This window comes from Phocoena phocoena, chromosome 9 (assembly GCF_963924675.1).
Source record: "Phocoena phocoena chromosome 9, mPhoPho1.1, whole genome shotgun sequence".
NCBI lineage: Eukaryota > Metazoa > Chordata > Mammalia > Artiodactyla > Phocoenidae > Phocoena > Phocoena phocoena.
In genome coordinates, this window is record NC_089227.1 from 88,113,429 (window position 1) to 88,131,028 (window position 17,600).

General features: G+C 41.7%; 1 protein-coding gene across 1 annotated transcript in view; it reads left to right on the forward strand.

The window, feature by feature from the left end:
• CALD1 (caldesmon 1) overlaps window positions 1-17,600 on the forward strand; it is a 179,471-nt gene that overhangs the window by 148,893 nt on the left and 12,978 nt on the right. Inside the window, exons 5-8 of the mRNA XM_065883663.1 lie at window positions 117-522; window positions 7,681-7,823; window positions 11,561-11,819; window positions 14,379-14,519. Of these exons, the coding sequence (XP_065739735.1) occupies window positions 117-522; window positions 7,681-7,823; window positions 11,561-11,819; window positions 14,379-14,519 (949 nt within the window). The remainder of the gene's footprint in view (window positions 1-116; window positions 523-7,680; window positions 7,824-11,560; window positions 11,820-14,378; window positions 14,520-17,600) is intronic.

Here is a 17,600-nt window from a genome sequence, read left to right on the forward strand (position 1 = left end):
TATGGGGTTGTATATGGGGAGATGTATATACCTGCATGTTCCCATGTGGCACAGCACATGAGTCCAGCTGACCGATTAATCAGCAAGCTGCCCTTGCTGTTGTTTCTGTTGTCCAGTGTGCCCGACGAGGAGGTCAAGACGACCACCACAGACACTCAGGTGGAGGCCGACGATGAGGCTGCACTCCTGGAGCGCCTGGCCCGGCGGGAGGAAAGACGCCAGAAACGCCTTCAGGAAGCACTGGAGCGCCAAAAGGATTCTGACCCAACAATAGCAGATGCAAGTTTGTTGCTACCCAGCAGAAGAATGCAGAACAACACAGCAGAAAATGAAATGGCAGAGAAGGAAGAAAAAAGCGAAAGTCGCCGGGAAAGATACGAGATAGAGGAAACAGAAACAGTCACCAAGTCCCACCAGAAGAATGATTGGATGGATGCTGAAGAGAAAAAGGAAGAAGAAAAAGAAAAGGAGGAAGAAGAAGAAGAAGAGAAGCCAAAGCAAGGGAGCATTGAAGAAAATCAGGTAGAGGTGGTGGCAGAAGAGAAAGCAGCAGAAACCCAGGAGGAAACAGTAATGTCATTGAAAAATGGGCAAATTGGTACAGATGAGCCTAAGACAGAAGAGGAGAGGGAAAAAGGCTCACATGAGATTCCCCATAATGAAAAGATGGAACAGGAAGCAAGGGAGAGAGCTGAGGCAGAAAGGGCCAGGTTGGAAGCAGAAGAAAGAGAGAGAATTAAAGTCGAGCAAGAACAAAAAATAGCAGAGGAGAAAGCGAGAAAGGAAGCAGAAGAAAAAGCAGCTGCACAAGAGAGAGAAAGACGGGAGGCAAAGGAGAGGGAAAGGATTAAGGAGGAGGAGAGAAGGGCAGCAGAGGAGAGGCAGAGGGCAAAGGCAGAGGAAGAAGAGAGAGCTAAGATAGAAGAGCAAAAACGTAAGCAACTAGAAGAGAAAAAAAGGGAAATGCAAGAGAAAAAGATAAAGGGGGAAAAGGTAGAGGAGAAAACAGAAGGAAAGTGGGTCAATGAAAAGAAAGTACAAGAAGATAAACTTCAGACAGCTGTCCAAAAGAAACAGGTACAGTAAACATTTTGCACCAAATGTGTGATGCCTGCAACTTACGAGAAATGTAATGCACATCAAATTTGGGACTGAGGCCACATTCCTACAGCCCCACGTGCTTGATCATTTGGCAAGCTGCTCATTTTTTTAGGTCACAGCAATGTGCAAGCATAAAGCAATCAATTGATAGCTAACTATTCCACCAACCAAATTTACTGGTACGACCAGAGAGAAGTGAATTGCTCTGTGCTTCGTTGCTATGAATACCAGAAAAAATGAATTAACCCAAAGATGACAAATGTGGTGGGGCTGCATTGACTGATGATTCTGCACTGCATCTAAACTCATTCCTTTTTAACAACTTATCTCTATCCACAGGTCTACATGAGGCAGGGGGACCATAACTCCTCACTTTATCTGTGTGTTTGGCGTTTAATAAAATATGCTAAAAGTTGGGGTGGGAAACTGACACGATGAATCATGGTCAGAAATATCATCTTAAGGAGGCAAAATCACCCCCTTGGAATTAACTGGTAATAAGGGAGGGCAAGGGGGCAGTTTGGACCTTTTATAACAAGTGTCAAAACCCTGATTTGCCATCATGTAGACCTGAGCTTAATGTAAACTTGCAGAAAGCCATTCATCTGGGGTAGCATCAACTTAAAACTGACTGGCAATTAAGAGAACACATTTTGCGTCTTTTACCATCTGGGTGACACAAATTTATGTAGCACAAGGAAGTGTGGAAATAGGGGGTGGGGGAATATTTGTAAGCTAAGAAATATTTTTTTCGTCTGTCTGCAAGGCTGCATTAAGAGCACTATACCTAACCACCACCACCGTACCACCACCATCTACCCCGCAAAAAGAAAAAGAAAAAGAAAAAGAAAAAAGAAATGCTTGTGTATCCACCTTTCCATAGAGAACTCTCTATCGCTAAGTCTGCCTTGCACTGCAGTTGTCTTTCACTCCTGCTTCTTACAAGGGGCTCATAAACACAGCTTCCATTGAGATGATCAGGAACAAGATGCACCAGACCACACACAGGATTCGTCCACACGTACTAGATGCACCACATCACGCTAGATTTCAGTGAGCACGATGGCAGGCTCATGAGGAAAGATTTTGCGGGGAGGAAACTATCCCACGTTGTTGTTTAGAACCACTGGCACGGGGGGAATGTGAGCACTGGGACAGCCAAAGAGAAGTCACTTCACGCCACATGCAGAGTGACCTGAGCACCCTCTCCCTCTTGTAAGCTAGCAAGGGCTTCTTTTAAATGAGTGACCTTACCATTCTTGAAAATAAAAAGGAAGAAGAAAGGGGGGCTAAAATGCAAGCTAAAAGAGGAAAGTCCCAAGAAGACAAGCCTACCTTCAAAAAAGAAGAGGTAAATATCATTGAGAAAGAACCTAGCCATAAAGCAACAGAGAGCAGTGTTCCACAACATTTCAGGTCTGATGAAAATTGTAACCTCTAATCCAGTGTTTTTCAAGCCATGACTCATGATCCATTGAATGGTGAAATCAACTTAAAGCATCCCAAAATTAGCTAAATGTGTCAATCTGCATTTTTAAAATGAAATAGGTAGAAAATATCAGACGGCATCATGGCCAGTAAGTATTTCACTGTGATATAAATTGTCTTTATTTACTGTGGGTCACAGTCAGAAAGCTTGAAAAACACTCCTCTGATCAATCTTACCCACTTTCTACTCTCCCAAGTGCTATTTTGTTTTCCTTGAGCCATCCTACTTTTGTTTCAATCATGAAATATTTCCAACTGGCTTTGATTCATGATTTAACTTTTCAAAGGAAAAATACTCCCACACATCTCAGTAAAAAATTTGATGAACTGAAGATGATATTTGGTTTTCAAAAGAGAAGTTTGGCACAGTGTTCTGCATTGCATTTCTGAGGCACACACAGGAGCTGGTGCCAGGGTGTTTGACTGTAGGTAAGTAAACAAGTCAGTGGACCAGAGCTGCAGAGAGAATGTCATTATGCCCCCGACATAATTAAAATGCTACATCAGAAAGCCTGACCTTGTTTTAACCATCATGCTTATGTCAGTTCCAAGCAATCCTAAAAACTATGACAGTACTTAACAAGTTCAAAGTACTTAAACATGGTAAAATTGAAGTATCAAAGGTAAAAAGACTTGAATTACTCTGCCTGTGGGGCTGAATTGTAGCTATTGAGCTCCAACTCAAATGGACTCTTGCTGCATTTCTCTGCCCATTATGGCATAGAGTAAGACACAGATTTAACTATTGCTAATCTAGCAAATAGATGAGATTAAGCAGGGGGATGGTTATTTTCTTAAACTTTTTTTCCTAAGATTCATGTAAAAAGTAAGAACTCCTAGTTCTTACTGTTTGCTAACACATACCGTAAACAAAATGTTTATTTTGTTTATGGTATGTGTTCCTCCCTGTTTCTAATAGAACTTATGGTGGCTTGGGAGTGAAAACTGAATGTGAACACTGCCCAGTTAAAAGCAGGAGAAAGAGTAAATACTAATAACTAGAAAATTGAATTTGGCTCTAATGAAGCAGCTAAAGAAATTGTTAAACGTGTTGGGAACCACTGTTCTCATTTTGTAACAGAAGAACACCTACAAATTCATCTCCAAAAAATGAAAATTACCTTGGGACTAAACTCAAACAGAAATATCCCACATGGGTTCATCTCTAAAGCTAGTGTTTTGTGGGGAATATCTTTCAGTCCAGAAGGAAGAGGGCATGAAATCATAACTCAGTGATTAAGTTTATGTGGAGCAGGAGAGGCTGAATAACTGTTTGAATTCATCCTGATTTAACTCAGTTCACCAAGACGTGATTTGTTTTTAATGACCAAGGCATTCTGTGTTCATGTATTATGTCCGTGAGCTAGAAGGGGCTCATCAGCAGTCATCCAATCATCCTGTTGCCTCTTTTCAGATAAGGCCCCAGTTCAATAATGGCCATGGTATGATGATTTCAGACCTGCCTCTTTCCCTGTTTGCCCTCCAGCACATTCCAGTGTCCCAAAACTTGGCCTCTTTTTGACGCGAGGACAGATTAGCTCCTCAACCCAAGCTTAAAAAAATCTGCTATTCCTGTTTTAACATTGCATACATAAATTACTAGTTGAAGGACTAGATTTTCCCCCTCTCCAGCTATTTGTGTAGTTGCTTCATGTAGATAACTTTAAATCATATTTTACATGATTTAGCCATTTTAAACGCCCTCCTCCATCCCCACCCCGAATCCCACCTTTTTGTGTCCCCCCTCAAAAAAAGTCTTTCCTTTGAATTCAAGGAGCTACGTAGGATAGGTAAACACAAACGTCAGGTGAGCAACATTTGCAGAACTCACTCCAATACCTTTCAAAAAACCTTCTTTCTCCCACTGCAGTTTAACTCTTTGTGGTGATGGATCGCAGGTGACCAGCAACCTTGAAACCTGATTTAGCTTCTTCTCTTCCCCAACTATAAAATGCCTCCTTTTAATTTAAAAAAAAAATTTTTTATTGAAGTATAGTTGAAGTGCAGTGTTGTGTTAATTTCTGCTGTACAGCACAGTGATTCAGTTATACATATATATACATTCCTTTTTTTGAGATTCTTTTCCAGTTTATCATAGGATACTGAATATAGTTCCCTGTGCTATAAAATGCCTCCTTTTAGTTCTTGACCCCAGAGCTCTTTTTTTGTTCTGCCCTCTAATAGGAAAACAGTTTCCAGCAGAGCTATTCATATAATATTGAAACTGATATTAAATCACGTAGGCCAAAGCCTCTCACTAAACATCAGTGTGCATGCTGATCACCTGGGAACTTGTGAAACACAGACTCTGACTCAGTGGATCTGGGTAGAGCCTCAGCTCCCTGGTGAAATCCATGTTGTCCGTGGACCAGTAGCAAGTAGCAAGGATATATATCCATGTGGTAGACGTTGGACTTGGAAAAGGAATTGAGGCTTCTGAATCTAACAAAAGTATATTCAACTTAGTCTGAAAAACTGTAACTTGCAACAGTTCTTATCACTATTCTGGAATCAAATGATGCAAAGCGATACAGCGCAGAGACTGGCGTCTCAGTCCTTTCAGACTTGCTCACAACCTTCTGAGTGTCTCTCTGGCACAAGGGCATGTCACTGGAATTCCCACCCCACACACATACACCCATGTGTTATCCCACTGAATAGCCCAGATACCCATAGTGTTATCCCAATGATCACATTTGACCAGAGCCTTTAATATGAGCATGCTGGTGTTATCTGTATAGGAAGCACTTTAGCTCCTTCAGGATACATAACCCCATATTAATCCATCAGCATAGATTCTCTTCGTGGTAACATTTTGATCTAGAGGCTCTAATGCTTTTCCGAGTGGGCTCAGAATATCCCATTAGCTTAGGTTGAATCTGCTATAGAATCCAACCCACTGTGCTTCTTAAAGTGTTATGGAATTACTTTATTTATTCATTTCCCAGAAAGAAAAGATAATTTGCAGTCAGCATCATTATCATTATTTCATTGGGAATTTTTCTAAGAAAGTCTTCCAAAGAGAATATAAGCATACTATCTACCATAACTTTGCCAATAAAGGCAGAGCTTGAAAAAAAGGGATTTTTCTTCTGTTAGACATGTATTGTTTTACAAATCTATTTTATACACATCTTTGGATGGTAAATTAGGTAGTACATTATGGGAGGTATCTGGGAAATATCTCAGACTCCAAGATAGGAGAAACCAGTTAAAGGGAATTTCTCTCTGTATAGCGCTCCGCAAACTATGAGATTTGACTCACAATTTCTTTCATGGGTTCCCTGAAATGGGACCCCCTCACCCTTAAACGTGTATCCCCAGATACTTCTTAACCAGGATATAAACTCCAGTCCATAGTTTCTGGAACTATACCCAACAATGGTAGGTCAAAATGAGAAGAGACTTTGCTTGCTCCTGCCTGCCCAATGAATACTGATTTACCATCAGGCGAGGATAGTCACCAAGGAGCCTTATTAAAGCTGTAGGACAGACTAGGAGCTTCCTTCTCTTCTCTGTCGCCTCTCAGGACAAATCTGGAGCCAAGAGGGAAATGACAGGATGAAAGATTAGTTAGGGATGTCTAGTGCACCCCTCTCTTTTTATGTACATGGAGCCAGCATTCCAGAAAAGATAGGTGACTTAAAGTAACAGCTAGTTTGTTGACACAGCAATAGAACTAAAACTCGCATTACAAAGCTCTCAGAGAGAATGGCAAAATAGCAGCCCCCCTCTTCAGCATGTCCAAGGGATGTCCTAGATATATGCCCCTTGGAGAAAGATTAAAGTCTTAACTGATTGGGGCAACATGGTAGTGAATAGTCCATCAATAGTAATTTAATCAAATAATACTCAACAAAGGCAGTCAGGCAAAGGACTACTGAAGGTTCCTCAGTAAATAGCAAAAAAATGTCCTCTGCTTAGTAAAACATGCACTTTGGCGGGGGTTAGGTATCTGAACTATAACAGCTGCGAAGAGGTGAGTGATGAGGTAAGGGGAAACCATCCTGGGCAGTCCCTGAAGCCCTGAGTTCGTACGCCCAAACCCTCCTCCTTAGGTTTCTTTATAATGTTAGTGCTTTGTCACTGTTTGTCTTGAAACGAGAAATAATGAGCCTCACCTGCTTTCACACTCATTTTTTAAGAATGCGTGAGATGATCAAGTAATTTGAACTCCTTTACCCCCCCCAAAAGCTATGTAAATTCAGTATACTTTGAAATAATCTGTCTCACTTACTGTGAGGAACTTGTAACACAAAACCCACACAAAAAAAATTAAAGCTAACACCTGCTCTCCATGTCTCACCTTCCTCTGTCTTCCACAACAATCATAAAGCCACTTCCAGAGACTAAATTATTACCTTCAATGGAAGTCAAAGTCAACCCTGGAATTTTTCCTGTTCCATTCTATCTTTAATGGTTGAGATGACTACAAACATGGCCCCACAGGTCTCTGAGTCATCCCGCTAAAAGTAGGGTTATTATGTCTTCTATCCTGGGGACCCTAGTTATTAATTTGATTAAAATATTTAATCAAAAATATTTGATTAAAATAAAATTCATTTGATTAAAATTCATTTGATTAAAATGTCTTCCTCTGACATCTGCCAAAATTGGCTTGACAGATCTGGCTCAGTAGGTTTCTTATTCCCTCCTCAACACACCTGTGTCCTTCTCAAAGAAGTGCCCTTCATCCAAGCAACCTGGCCATTCTCCCATCAAGGCCACACTAATAATTGCTCCTCCCGGTGGGAACTGAAAACAACCACTCTTATGTGGAGTTCCCAGAACACAATAGTTTCTAAATGGTAACACCTCCACTACTTTTGAAAATAAAACCTCAGTGCAATAAGGGATGATCCTGACCTCCTAAAATTGTGGTCAAGGTCCTTGCTCAGAGGCTAGAGGACCACAGCTTATGCTCTAAGAATTTCTTCTGATTCCAGCTCTACCACTTCATTCTCCGGTAGTTTGTTTTACTTCTGAGTTTTCTGGCTTCCTAACGATGTTGGGTCTTATTTGGTGATACCAACCAAAACCTAATTAAGATTATTATCATTATGTTTCTTCCTGATATGTACCGTTGGTTAGATCAAAGATGAGAAGACTAAAAGGGACAAAGAAAGCAAAGAAGTTAAGAGCTTCTTGGATGGAAAGAAGGGATTTACAGAAATGAAGTCGCAGAATGGAGAATTCATGACCCACAAACTTAAACACACTGAGAATACTTTCAGGTAAGAAGTTGTGGCTAGTTAACAGTGACTGTGTTCACATGTGAAAAAATAATAGTAATAATCAGTCTCCCTACCCTGTGCTTCCAGACAGAAATGTGCTAACAGGCAACCTACTTTTGTTGTGAGGTCATTGGCCATTGTCTTACAGATACTCAGCAGGTCTGGCTATCAGTCACTGACGGGAGACCAGCAGGCATTGCTCAGACAAGGTTTGATCTGCTTTTCCCATTATTTGGCAAGGCAGATCATGCTTGGCAGCCATGTTTTTGTTCACTGATCTAATATGTTCATGTAAGATCAGTTTATTAGAAAACATTATGACTGGAGTTGTCATTGACTCATTCTCTGTATGGTCCACCCAACTTCATAAGAGAGCCTTCTCAGTACCATTTTAAAGAATGTATTTTCTAAAGGTTGTAAATAAATTGCTGCATAAAACTTAGATTTCCCTGTGGCCAAATACTTTGGAAACATTGGGTTAAACTAAATGAGTCAGATCTCTTTACCACTTTGAGAGCCCTTGATGTTAATTTGCCTTGGGAATCTCTAAGAGGGAGGAAGAGGGCATGCAACTAATGCTCCAGTTTTGGGAAACCCTCTTGCAGAGCTTCAGCTTCCCCTCCTTATCCCCTCCCCCATTACGGCGATTGATTTTAGGACAGATAGACAAGTATATGCAGGCAAATCCTCACTTCTAGGTACGTTGACTATGGAGAGCCCCCCATCAGCTTTGTAGAAGGACTCAAGTTGCAGAAGCCTGCCACGGACACCTGGCTACCTAACTCTCTGTGCCCCATTCCTACACACATACTCCCTCCAACCGCTAGTGCCAAATTCCAATCTCTGTTACGTCACTGGCTGCTGTACCAGATGTTCTGGAAAAGAGTCTTGGGTCCCCGTAACATGGATTCCCATGGGGCTGTTCTTTGGCAGCCGCCTTGCCTGTAGACCCTGTTTTCCGGAACACTTCAAAGAAGAAAGTTCCCAGTAGGTATTGTATGGAAGTCAGACTGTTCCTTACACCAAAGCCTGTGTAACATCCAGAAGCAAACGGAACTACTAAGGATGGACATTTCCAGCTGCTCTAAGATGTTACGTAAATATCGTTGTTTTTCTACACAAAAATTTGAGCAGAAACCTAGTCACAATTATCCAAAAGAGAGCCGAAAGCACATGGAAGAAAAGGTGTGTATTCAAAGACTAAATAAAGTGTGAAGGAGTGAGAAGCGTAGAACCTATATATGTTACTTGGAATTGGCAAGAAAGTAGATGTAAAAATGAAGTTTATTAGCAACTCATAGAAAATCTAGAAATCAGGTTTGATTCAGGCTGATAAGCTGAGTGCAGAGCTTGCTGAAGCGCCAGTAGTTTAATGTGTTAAAGCCCTAGAACAGTGTCAGGTTCATAAAAAGTGTTCAAAGAATATTGCCTAATAATATTAGTGTTTAATTACTTGATAGTTTAAAACATGTGTTGTAGATAAGAGTACAATTTTGTTAAGAGAAATAACATTAAAAAAAAATCTCTCAGTAGAAAGAAGTTTGGTTAACAATCGGCAAACTTGTCAACCAGCTTCAGTCAAAGCTCAAATTAATAATTAACATGCCCATCGTTTGAAAATCCAGATAACCGGGTAACTCAAAGAGAGAAGTCACAAGGGATGGCAACAGATTAAGCAGTGAGAACCCGTAAATGGGACTCTTGCTTTAATTTTTCTATGTCTGGGCAGAAAAAAAATGAACCAAGCTGCCACCATATTGTTAGTTTTTGTTTAGCTGCCAACATACCTTAGTTTTAGTTTCGGTTAGAAGTTGACGCCGATAGAAGCAGAGACGCCTCATTTTGCTCCATATAGTAATAAGGTGAGGAGCCAGGAAGGGGGTAAGAGCTTCTGTTTACCTTAGCTTAGTGCCTAATAGTCTAACTGAAAACAAGCTGTGTTCATGGTGAAAGGTCTGATGTTCATCTCAACTTTCACCTAGCGAAGCCAAGGATAGAGGAAAGAACCTTCTGGAAGAAATTTCCATATTGGTGCTACCCTAATGCTGAGGGCATGCCTGCATATCTGAGCAGAGGTGATGTGGACAGAACTCTTGTTCCTGTTTTGAGCATAGCTCCTTTTGTTGGATTTAATTACTGTTCCCTTTGATAGACCTGTTTTCTTATAGCTAAATTGTTTTCTCTAAAACGTGACATGAAAATCTCAATTCAAGGAGCAAGTTAAGTACCCATCACCCAAGGAAACCACCAGTAACATTTTTTCCAGATTTTCTCTATGTATATACATTCAAAACACACACACACACATATACATATAGTATGTATGTGTGTATATAATTATAAATCTCTATTTTAAAGTGATTCTTGCTTTGTGCATAGCAATGTATCTTAGCTAGCCTTCTATACCAGTGAATATAAGCCTACAGTTAATGTTAGAGTGTCCCACTGGGTGGATGGGTCATGATTTATTTAACCAGTCCCTAATGATGGGCATTTGAATGCCCAATATAAAGACTGAGTGACACCTAGTGGAATCCAGAGAAGTTTCTCTAGGCATGTGTTTTTCAGTCCTACCAAACACTAACATGATGAACACAGAGAGTAAACTCATCTCTGAAGATGGAGAGACTTTAACTGAAAGGGGAGAGTTCCTCTCTGGAGTCACAGGCCTATGGGCCTTTAAGACTGAAAAAGCAATACCAAGTTTTAAGGGACGCTCTAACCTTGAATGAGTTAAAAATAAAAGTTCATCTTTAACCATCAAGAACGTAGCACAATATTTTTTTAACTTTTTAACCTCAACTTCTAGTAAGAAATTTTACATCATAACCCATTACACATCTACATATATATTTATAACTGAAACAAGCACATCAAGAAATGGTCTTGGGCTTCCCTGGTGGTTGAGAGTCCGCCTACCGATGCAGGGGACACGGGTTCGTGCCCTGGTCCGGGAAGATCCCACATGCCGTGGAGCGGCTGGGCCCGTCAGCCGTGGCCGCTGAGCCTGTGCGTCCGGAGCCTGTGCTCCCGCAACAGTGAGAGGCCCGCGTACCGCAAAAAAAAAAGAAAAAAAAGAAATGGTCTCTTCCCTTGTTCCATGCAGTGCCCTCTGATGTTTTCTAGTTCATTTTTTAAAGGCTAATTACAGTCCACTAAATAGATTTTCCAAGCTGCAGCCCCTCACTACTTGTTAATGAGTATTTAAACAAGATTTCTTCTTTTTGCGGCTGAATGGTATTCCATTGTATGTATTTTTACCACGTTTTCTTTATACATTCATCCATCAGTGGACACTTGGGTTGTCTCCATACGTTGGCTACTGTCAATTATGCTACACGGCCATGGGGGTGCACGTATCTTTTTGAGTCTCTGTTTTTATGTTCTTTGAATAAATACCCAGAAGTGGAATTGCTGGGTCATATGGCAGTTCTACTTTTAATTTTTTGAGGAGCCTCCACAGTGGCTGCATCAATTTACAATCCCACCAACAGTGCCTATTTGCCCCCATTGTACAGTCAAGGAAACCCAGGGTAAGTGGCAGAGCAGGGACTCAGATTCAGACCTGAAGATTCCGGGTGGACCCCAACTTACCCCTTGGACAGGTGTGAGGATCCACTGTCCAGTGAGGGCAGTGGAGATTTCGGTGTGGGATGCAAAGCCTGCAGACCGACATCCCCTCCCTAAGGCGGGAGGAGGGGAGCTGGAAGGCAGACGTGTGTCCAACTCCTTTGCAGCCGCCCTGGAGGGAGGGCCAGCGAGGCCAAGGAGGCTGAAGGTGCTTCCCAAGTGGAAGCCGGCAAGCGGCTGGAGGAGCTGCGCCGCCGCCGCGGGGAAACTGAAAGCGAGGAGTTTGAGAAGCTCAAGCAGAAGCAGCAGGAGGCGGCCTTGGAGCTGGAGGAGCTGAAGAAGAAGAGGGAGGAGCGAAGGAAGGTCCTGGAGGAGGAGGGGCAGAGGAGGAAGCAGGAGGAAGCCGAGCGGAGAGTCAGAGAGGAGGTAAGGCGGGTGCGGCGTGGCCCGTCAGGGGTCTTACGTTACCCGAGCCCCTGAGGATGCGTCTCTGGTGACCCTTCCAGCCCCAGAAATAGTTTCTTCCCAGGTGAACTGCTGCTGCTCTTTTGAACATGAATTCTTACAAATACATTTGAAGATTAATCAGCTTGCTGTGTGCTAGACATGGTTCTAAAACTTTTATCCACATCAGTTTATGCAATTCTAAGAACTCTCTGATATGGGTCGTCTTCTCATCCCCATTTTACAGATCAGGAAACTGAGGCACAGAGGTTTTTGTAATTTTCCCCAGGTCCCACTTGTCTTAATCCGTGACCCTGTAATGTCCCTCAATAAAGAAGAGTTAGCAGAGAAGGATGGAAAAGCCTGCAGGTTGGTTACAAGAGCCGAGTCGCATGGTCATGATAGTTGTTTTTTGATATTTGAAGAGGTTTTATAGAGAAGATTCTCAAAAATAGTTTTTGGGGTGTTTTAAGTGGAAGAGTCAGTAACTAGATTTTCACAGGCAGTGACAGGACTGTTCGTTACTGTATACCCAGGACCCAGCCCAGTGCCAGGCATGTAGCAGCAACCCCGTAATTATGAACAGATGAATTTGTTCCGTCTCTTTAAAGAGAACTGAAAACAGATAAAGTTACAAGAAGGCAAATTTTGAAAACTGAACAAGCGCTTAACCAACTACTGTAAGCATTGCTACAGTTTACGAGGTGCATTTTTTCCTTTCATCCTGAGGTACATTATTCTCATTTTACAGACAAAGAAGTGGGAATAAAATAGTTTGAGTAACCTGTGTGAAGTTACTTGACTAATAAGTGATAGAATTGGTACTGAGACCCAGCTTCTCCAACTCAGCCTAGAGCTTTTCCCACAAATCTTTGGAGATAGTGATCTCCCATCATTAAAAAAATATGTAAAAAGACTTTAGATGACTTTCCGACGTGGATCCTGTACAAACATTCCCTGAACTGTGGAAAGTTTGGATAAATTATTTCAAGGTCTCTTTCAACTCCAGCTCTAAGTGAGCCAATGATCTTTGGTTAGGAAGTAATTGGGATGATAGAGCTTTAGAATCAGGCACTCTGCCACTGGCAAGCTGGGACCTTGGGAGAGTCACTGGACTACTCTGAGACCTCTTTTCCTTAACTGTGAAATATCTACTTTCAGGATTGTGGCGATGATTAAATCATTGTATTCACAGTGCCTTGTACATAAGAGGCACTCAGGAAGTCATAGTTATCATTATTGTTATCTAGAGGAGCAGAATATCAATGAAAGCAGAAGAGAAACGTGAACTCTGAGAAGTGGATTGGACCTAGGAGATGATTCGATCTAACCTCCCACCAAGCACAGTGTCTTAGTTCTGGCTGCTGTAACAAACTGCCGTAGACTGGGTGGCTGATAAGCAATAGAAATGTATTTCTCATGGTTGTGAGGCTAGGAAGTCCAAGATCAAAGTCCAGCACATTCTCTGTCTAGTGAGACCTCGCTTCCCAGTTCACAGACGGCAGTCTTCTCACTGTGTCCTCACAGAGCAGAAGGGGTAAGAGAGCTCCCTGGGGCCTCTTTCGCAAGGGCACTATCCATTCATAAAGGTTCACTCTCATGATCTCATCACCTCCCCAAAGCCCCACCCCCTAATACCATCACTTTGGGGGGCTAGGATTTCAACATATGGATTTTGGGGGGACACAAATATTCAGTCCACAACACACAGGATCTTTCTGCAACATCCTCTGAGAGATGAACATCCGGTCCCTGCTTGAGAACATCCAGTTTGAAAACTACAAAGACTACATAAATCTCTCCAAAAAATGTTCATAGAGGTTATGCAGTTTGATGAGAAGACAGGGGAGAGTATTTTAGGCCAGGAGTGAAGGCACAGAGGGGTTAATGAGACGGATTGTAAACATCTGTGATTTCACCACTAGGGTGCAATATCAACACCATTTCAGGTTTGTCAAACCACCTAAACTAACCTGCTCAGCTGAGGTGTGGACAACCATGAAATCGTCTCTTGTACAATTTAGTAAATACAGTAACATACATTTATCTAACTTTGCACATAAATCATCTCATTTGTCTTCGCAACTCTCCTAGGATGCAGGCGGAAGGGATACTTACTTTACGTGCACAAAGTGGAAGGTCGGTCCTAGATGACTTGACAGGATGGTGATGACAGTGATGATGGTCATTCTGAGCACTAGTCTAAGCATTTTACGTGGGCTTTCTCATTTCGTCCTTGTTAAAGCCCTGGTCAGTGGATATTATTATTATCCCCATTTTACAGATGAGGAAACCTAGGCACAGAGCAGGTAAGTAACATGGCCAAGGTCACACAGTTGAGAAGGGGCAGCCCAGAGTGCTTGTCGACAGTTAGACTCACAAGCTCAGGCTTAACCTCTGGTGCCACCCTTGAGGAAGGGATAGCATCCTTTCTAGAACCTGGGTCTTTTTCCTCTGGGACTATGCTTTCCCGTACAGCACTCTTTCCTTTTGGCTTGAAGCTGATATTGACGTCCTTGTTATTTGTTCTTTCTCTCTTAGGAAGAGAAGAGGAGGCTAAAGGAAGAGATTGAAAGGCGAAGGGCAGAAGCTGCTGAGAAACGCCAGAAGATGCCAGAAGACGGCTTATCAGACGACAAGAAGCCCTTCAAGTGTTTCACTCCTAAAGGTTCATCTCTCAAGGTACTTTTTCCCCAGAAAACCTTCTTATAATATGCCTATTAAAATATAATAGAAATGTGATTTTAGCCCCTGGTTTAGTTATTGATTATTCGAAGTTTTGCTTCATTTATCTTTTTGCCCCTTCTTTCAGCAATTTCACAGCTTCTTTTTGTTTTCAAGATATGGAGAGAAATAAAGTGGAGAAATTTTTGTCTGTTGTTTATTAGATCTTTGGTATACATTAAAAAGACCTTTGGTGATTATCTCTGGATCTCACTGACCCATGCCCTCCACATGCCTTATTACTTTGAGCAAATAAAAATGGAAACATTTAAACTTTATAAAGTGGGCAAATATATTTTAAAGGTTTAAGCTGCTTTTCATGCTAATGTTCATTTTTTTTTCCCTTGTCGTTATTAAGAGCAGCACAACTGGAAATGGTACATGTCAAATTTTAAAGCTGTTATCATGGGAGGAGATGAAATGTGATTCGGATAGGCTCCTGTGCCAGGATGAGTTTGGTCCGACTACTGCCTTCATAGAGCACAATTCCTAGTGACTTGGAAGTGCTGCTGAAAGAAAAGAGAATGAGCAGGAAGGAGCCGACTCAGGGAGATGATGGGATGGTTGCCATGGAGGAACAAGAACGCAGACTCAAATACACGTTTTTGCTTATACAGTTAGCGTGTTTTGAGTACCTGACACAGTGAAAATACTCAACAAGTATTTATTGAATGAATGTGTGAATGAATGAATCTTCAGGGATTGGAACTTTGAGCAGTTTTTATTTTATCCTCATTTTCCATCAACCTAGCTAGGTTACAAAGCACTGACAACAGGTAAAGCCAGTATAGAATCATAGCCAGGCTCCAGCTGGTTAATGTGTGCATGTGTGTATCTGTCATTGTGTGTGAGGTCTAATGTCCACACTAAAATGATCAAAAGCCAGTTACTGACGTTTTACAGTTATTACCTGTTTCACATGAAAAACAGTATGTTTTATCCCTAGATAACTTCACTTAGTCTTTAGAATGGTCTGGGTCCCAGTCCACCATAGTTCTAACTCCTCCCAAATAAACTCCTTATACTTGAACCCTCGTCTTAAGAGCGGCTTCAGGGGGAATCCAAACTGAACCACAGGGGCATTTTCTTATTTAATGTTTGATATTTATAACAAATCTAATGTGCGCTATGTGCTATGAAGGCGAGAAGCACAAAGCGAGGTCACTGCTCCTAGGGCACTAATAAAATTGACTGCCTCAGGAGAATTCAAGAATTACAAAGGTAATGAAGTGCAGACTACCAGCTCAGTGAGGTCTCTAAGTGGGGCACAAGGAGGAGAGAGAGGCTTTGTTGAGTAGGTGAGCCTCATGTATGGATCTGAAATTGGAATTTCGTAAAATCTTCCTATGTCACAAAATATTCTTTTGACTTTTTTCCAACCATTTAACAATGGAAAATGTTCTTAGCTTTTGGGTGGGTGGAGGACATGAGCAAGTGGACCACAGTTTGCATACGCCTACTGTAGGAGAAAGAGCTGAAAGGCAAACCCTGCTCAGTGCAGACCATCTCTGCGCAGGCACCAGGTCCCTCCTCAGTCTGGGTCCTTTTATTCCTGGCTCATCAATAATTAAAGCAAACCATGTTCTCTCTCTTTCAACCTTCCTTCAAATGCCACTCAAGCTAAGCTTTCCTTGAACTGTCTTGGGAACATGAGGAAAGTAGTAGTCAGTAGTAGGAGGATGGATGCAACCCATCCTCCAAACATCTCTCTACCTAGTTTCCAACTTAACTTCTCTAGTGTTTCCATCAACCAGACTCCTGGGTTCCCAGAAAGCCTTTTGTCTACTCACTCTGGTAGAGAGGCACGTGTGAGCAATCGAAGTTGATATGTAAAAAAGAAAAAACACATTTTTAATTTCTGTGTAACAGAGACATGCTTTCAAGAACAGGCAGTCTAGTGCTTTTGTCCATAGTATGTGCCTTGAAGAACCTGCTGTGGTTCTTGTTTTAGAACTTCATTTCATGTCCTACAATTGAATTCCTGCAACTATTGATACTCTTGGCCCTGCAACTTTTATAAATGGTCACAAGCTAACAGTGTCAAGTGCCAGTGGGAGGAGAAACATTTGATATTTGACCTCAAGATATTATCAACTGGTGTATTTTGTTCATTTCTCACGACTTAATATTCCTTGTCTGAGAACCTCAGAACCTGGTTTCTCATAGTTAAATTACGCTAGCAGTGAATGATTTTTCTTACATAAGACATGCAAAGAATAAGTCTTAAGTAAATTAAATTTCGAATTTTGTTTTTATTATTATTGTTTTCATATACTGATGGTGGAAGGAGTGTGGAGTAAGGAGAGCGCCAGTTTGCTGAAATGTGTGGGGTTTTCCCTTGAGTTTTACGGGGACAACACTGCCACCTCTTGGTCTTCAGAAGAACCAATTTCCCCCTTTAAACTCCTTACGCAGGAGATTTAATTTACAAATTCAGTACAAATTGTTACATTACCCAGAGTCACTAAGGGCAGGAATTTTCCAACAAGAGTACATCAGCAATGGATGGTAAATCCTGATAAAATGTGATAATGAAGTCAAGCTATATTGAATATTGTAGATACAAAAGGAGAAGGTAGGGCCTGAGAGCCTCTGCAGTGTGAATAAATGTGATGGCCAAGGTTAAGACGATGATCCCCGAGTCAGAACGATGCTAGAGGTGCTGCAAAGAACAAGTCTCATCTCTGCCTCCCCTCTCCACCGGCCTTTCCCCACGGGGAATTGTTCTCCATTATTCAGTCCCACCACTCTACATGCCTCTTGGTTCCCCAAATCTTTGTATATGTGTTTGTTCTGCTAGAAATGTCCTCTCCCCTCTAACTCATGCACTCCCACCCTCACTTTCATGAACTCATTTATAAAGCTGTGTAAACTATAAACTACAAATCTCAGCTCAAATACCAGAACATCTGAAAAGCCTTCTCGAACTCCCCCATTTTCTTATCTTTAATATGGTACCCACCACGGAATTTAAAATTTTTCATTTATGTGTTCTACTAGTCTCCCCTACTGACTCCTTAAATAACTGGAACCCTGTCT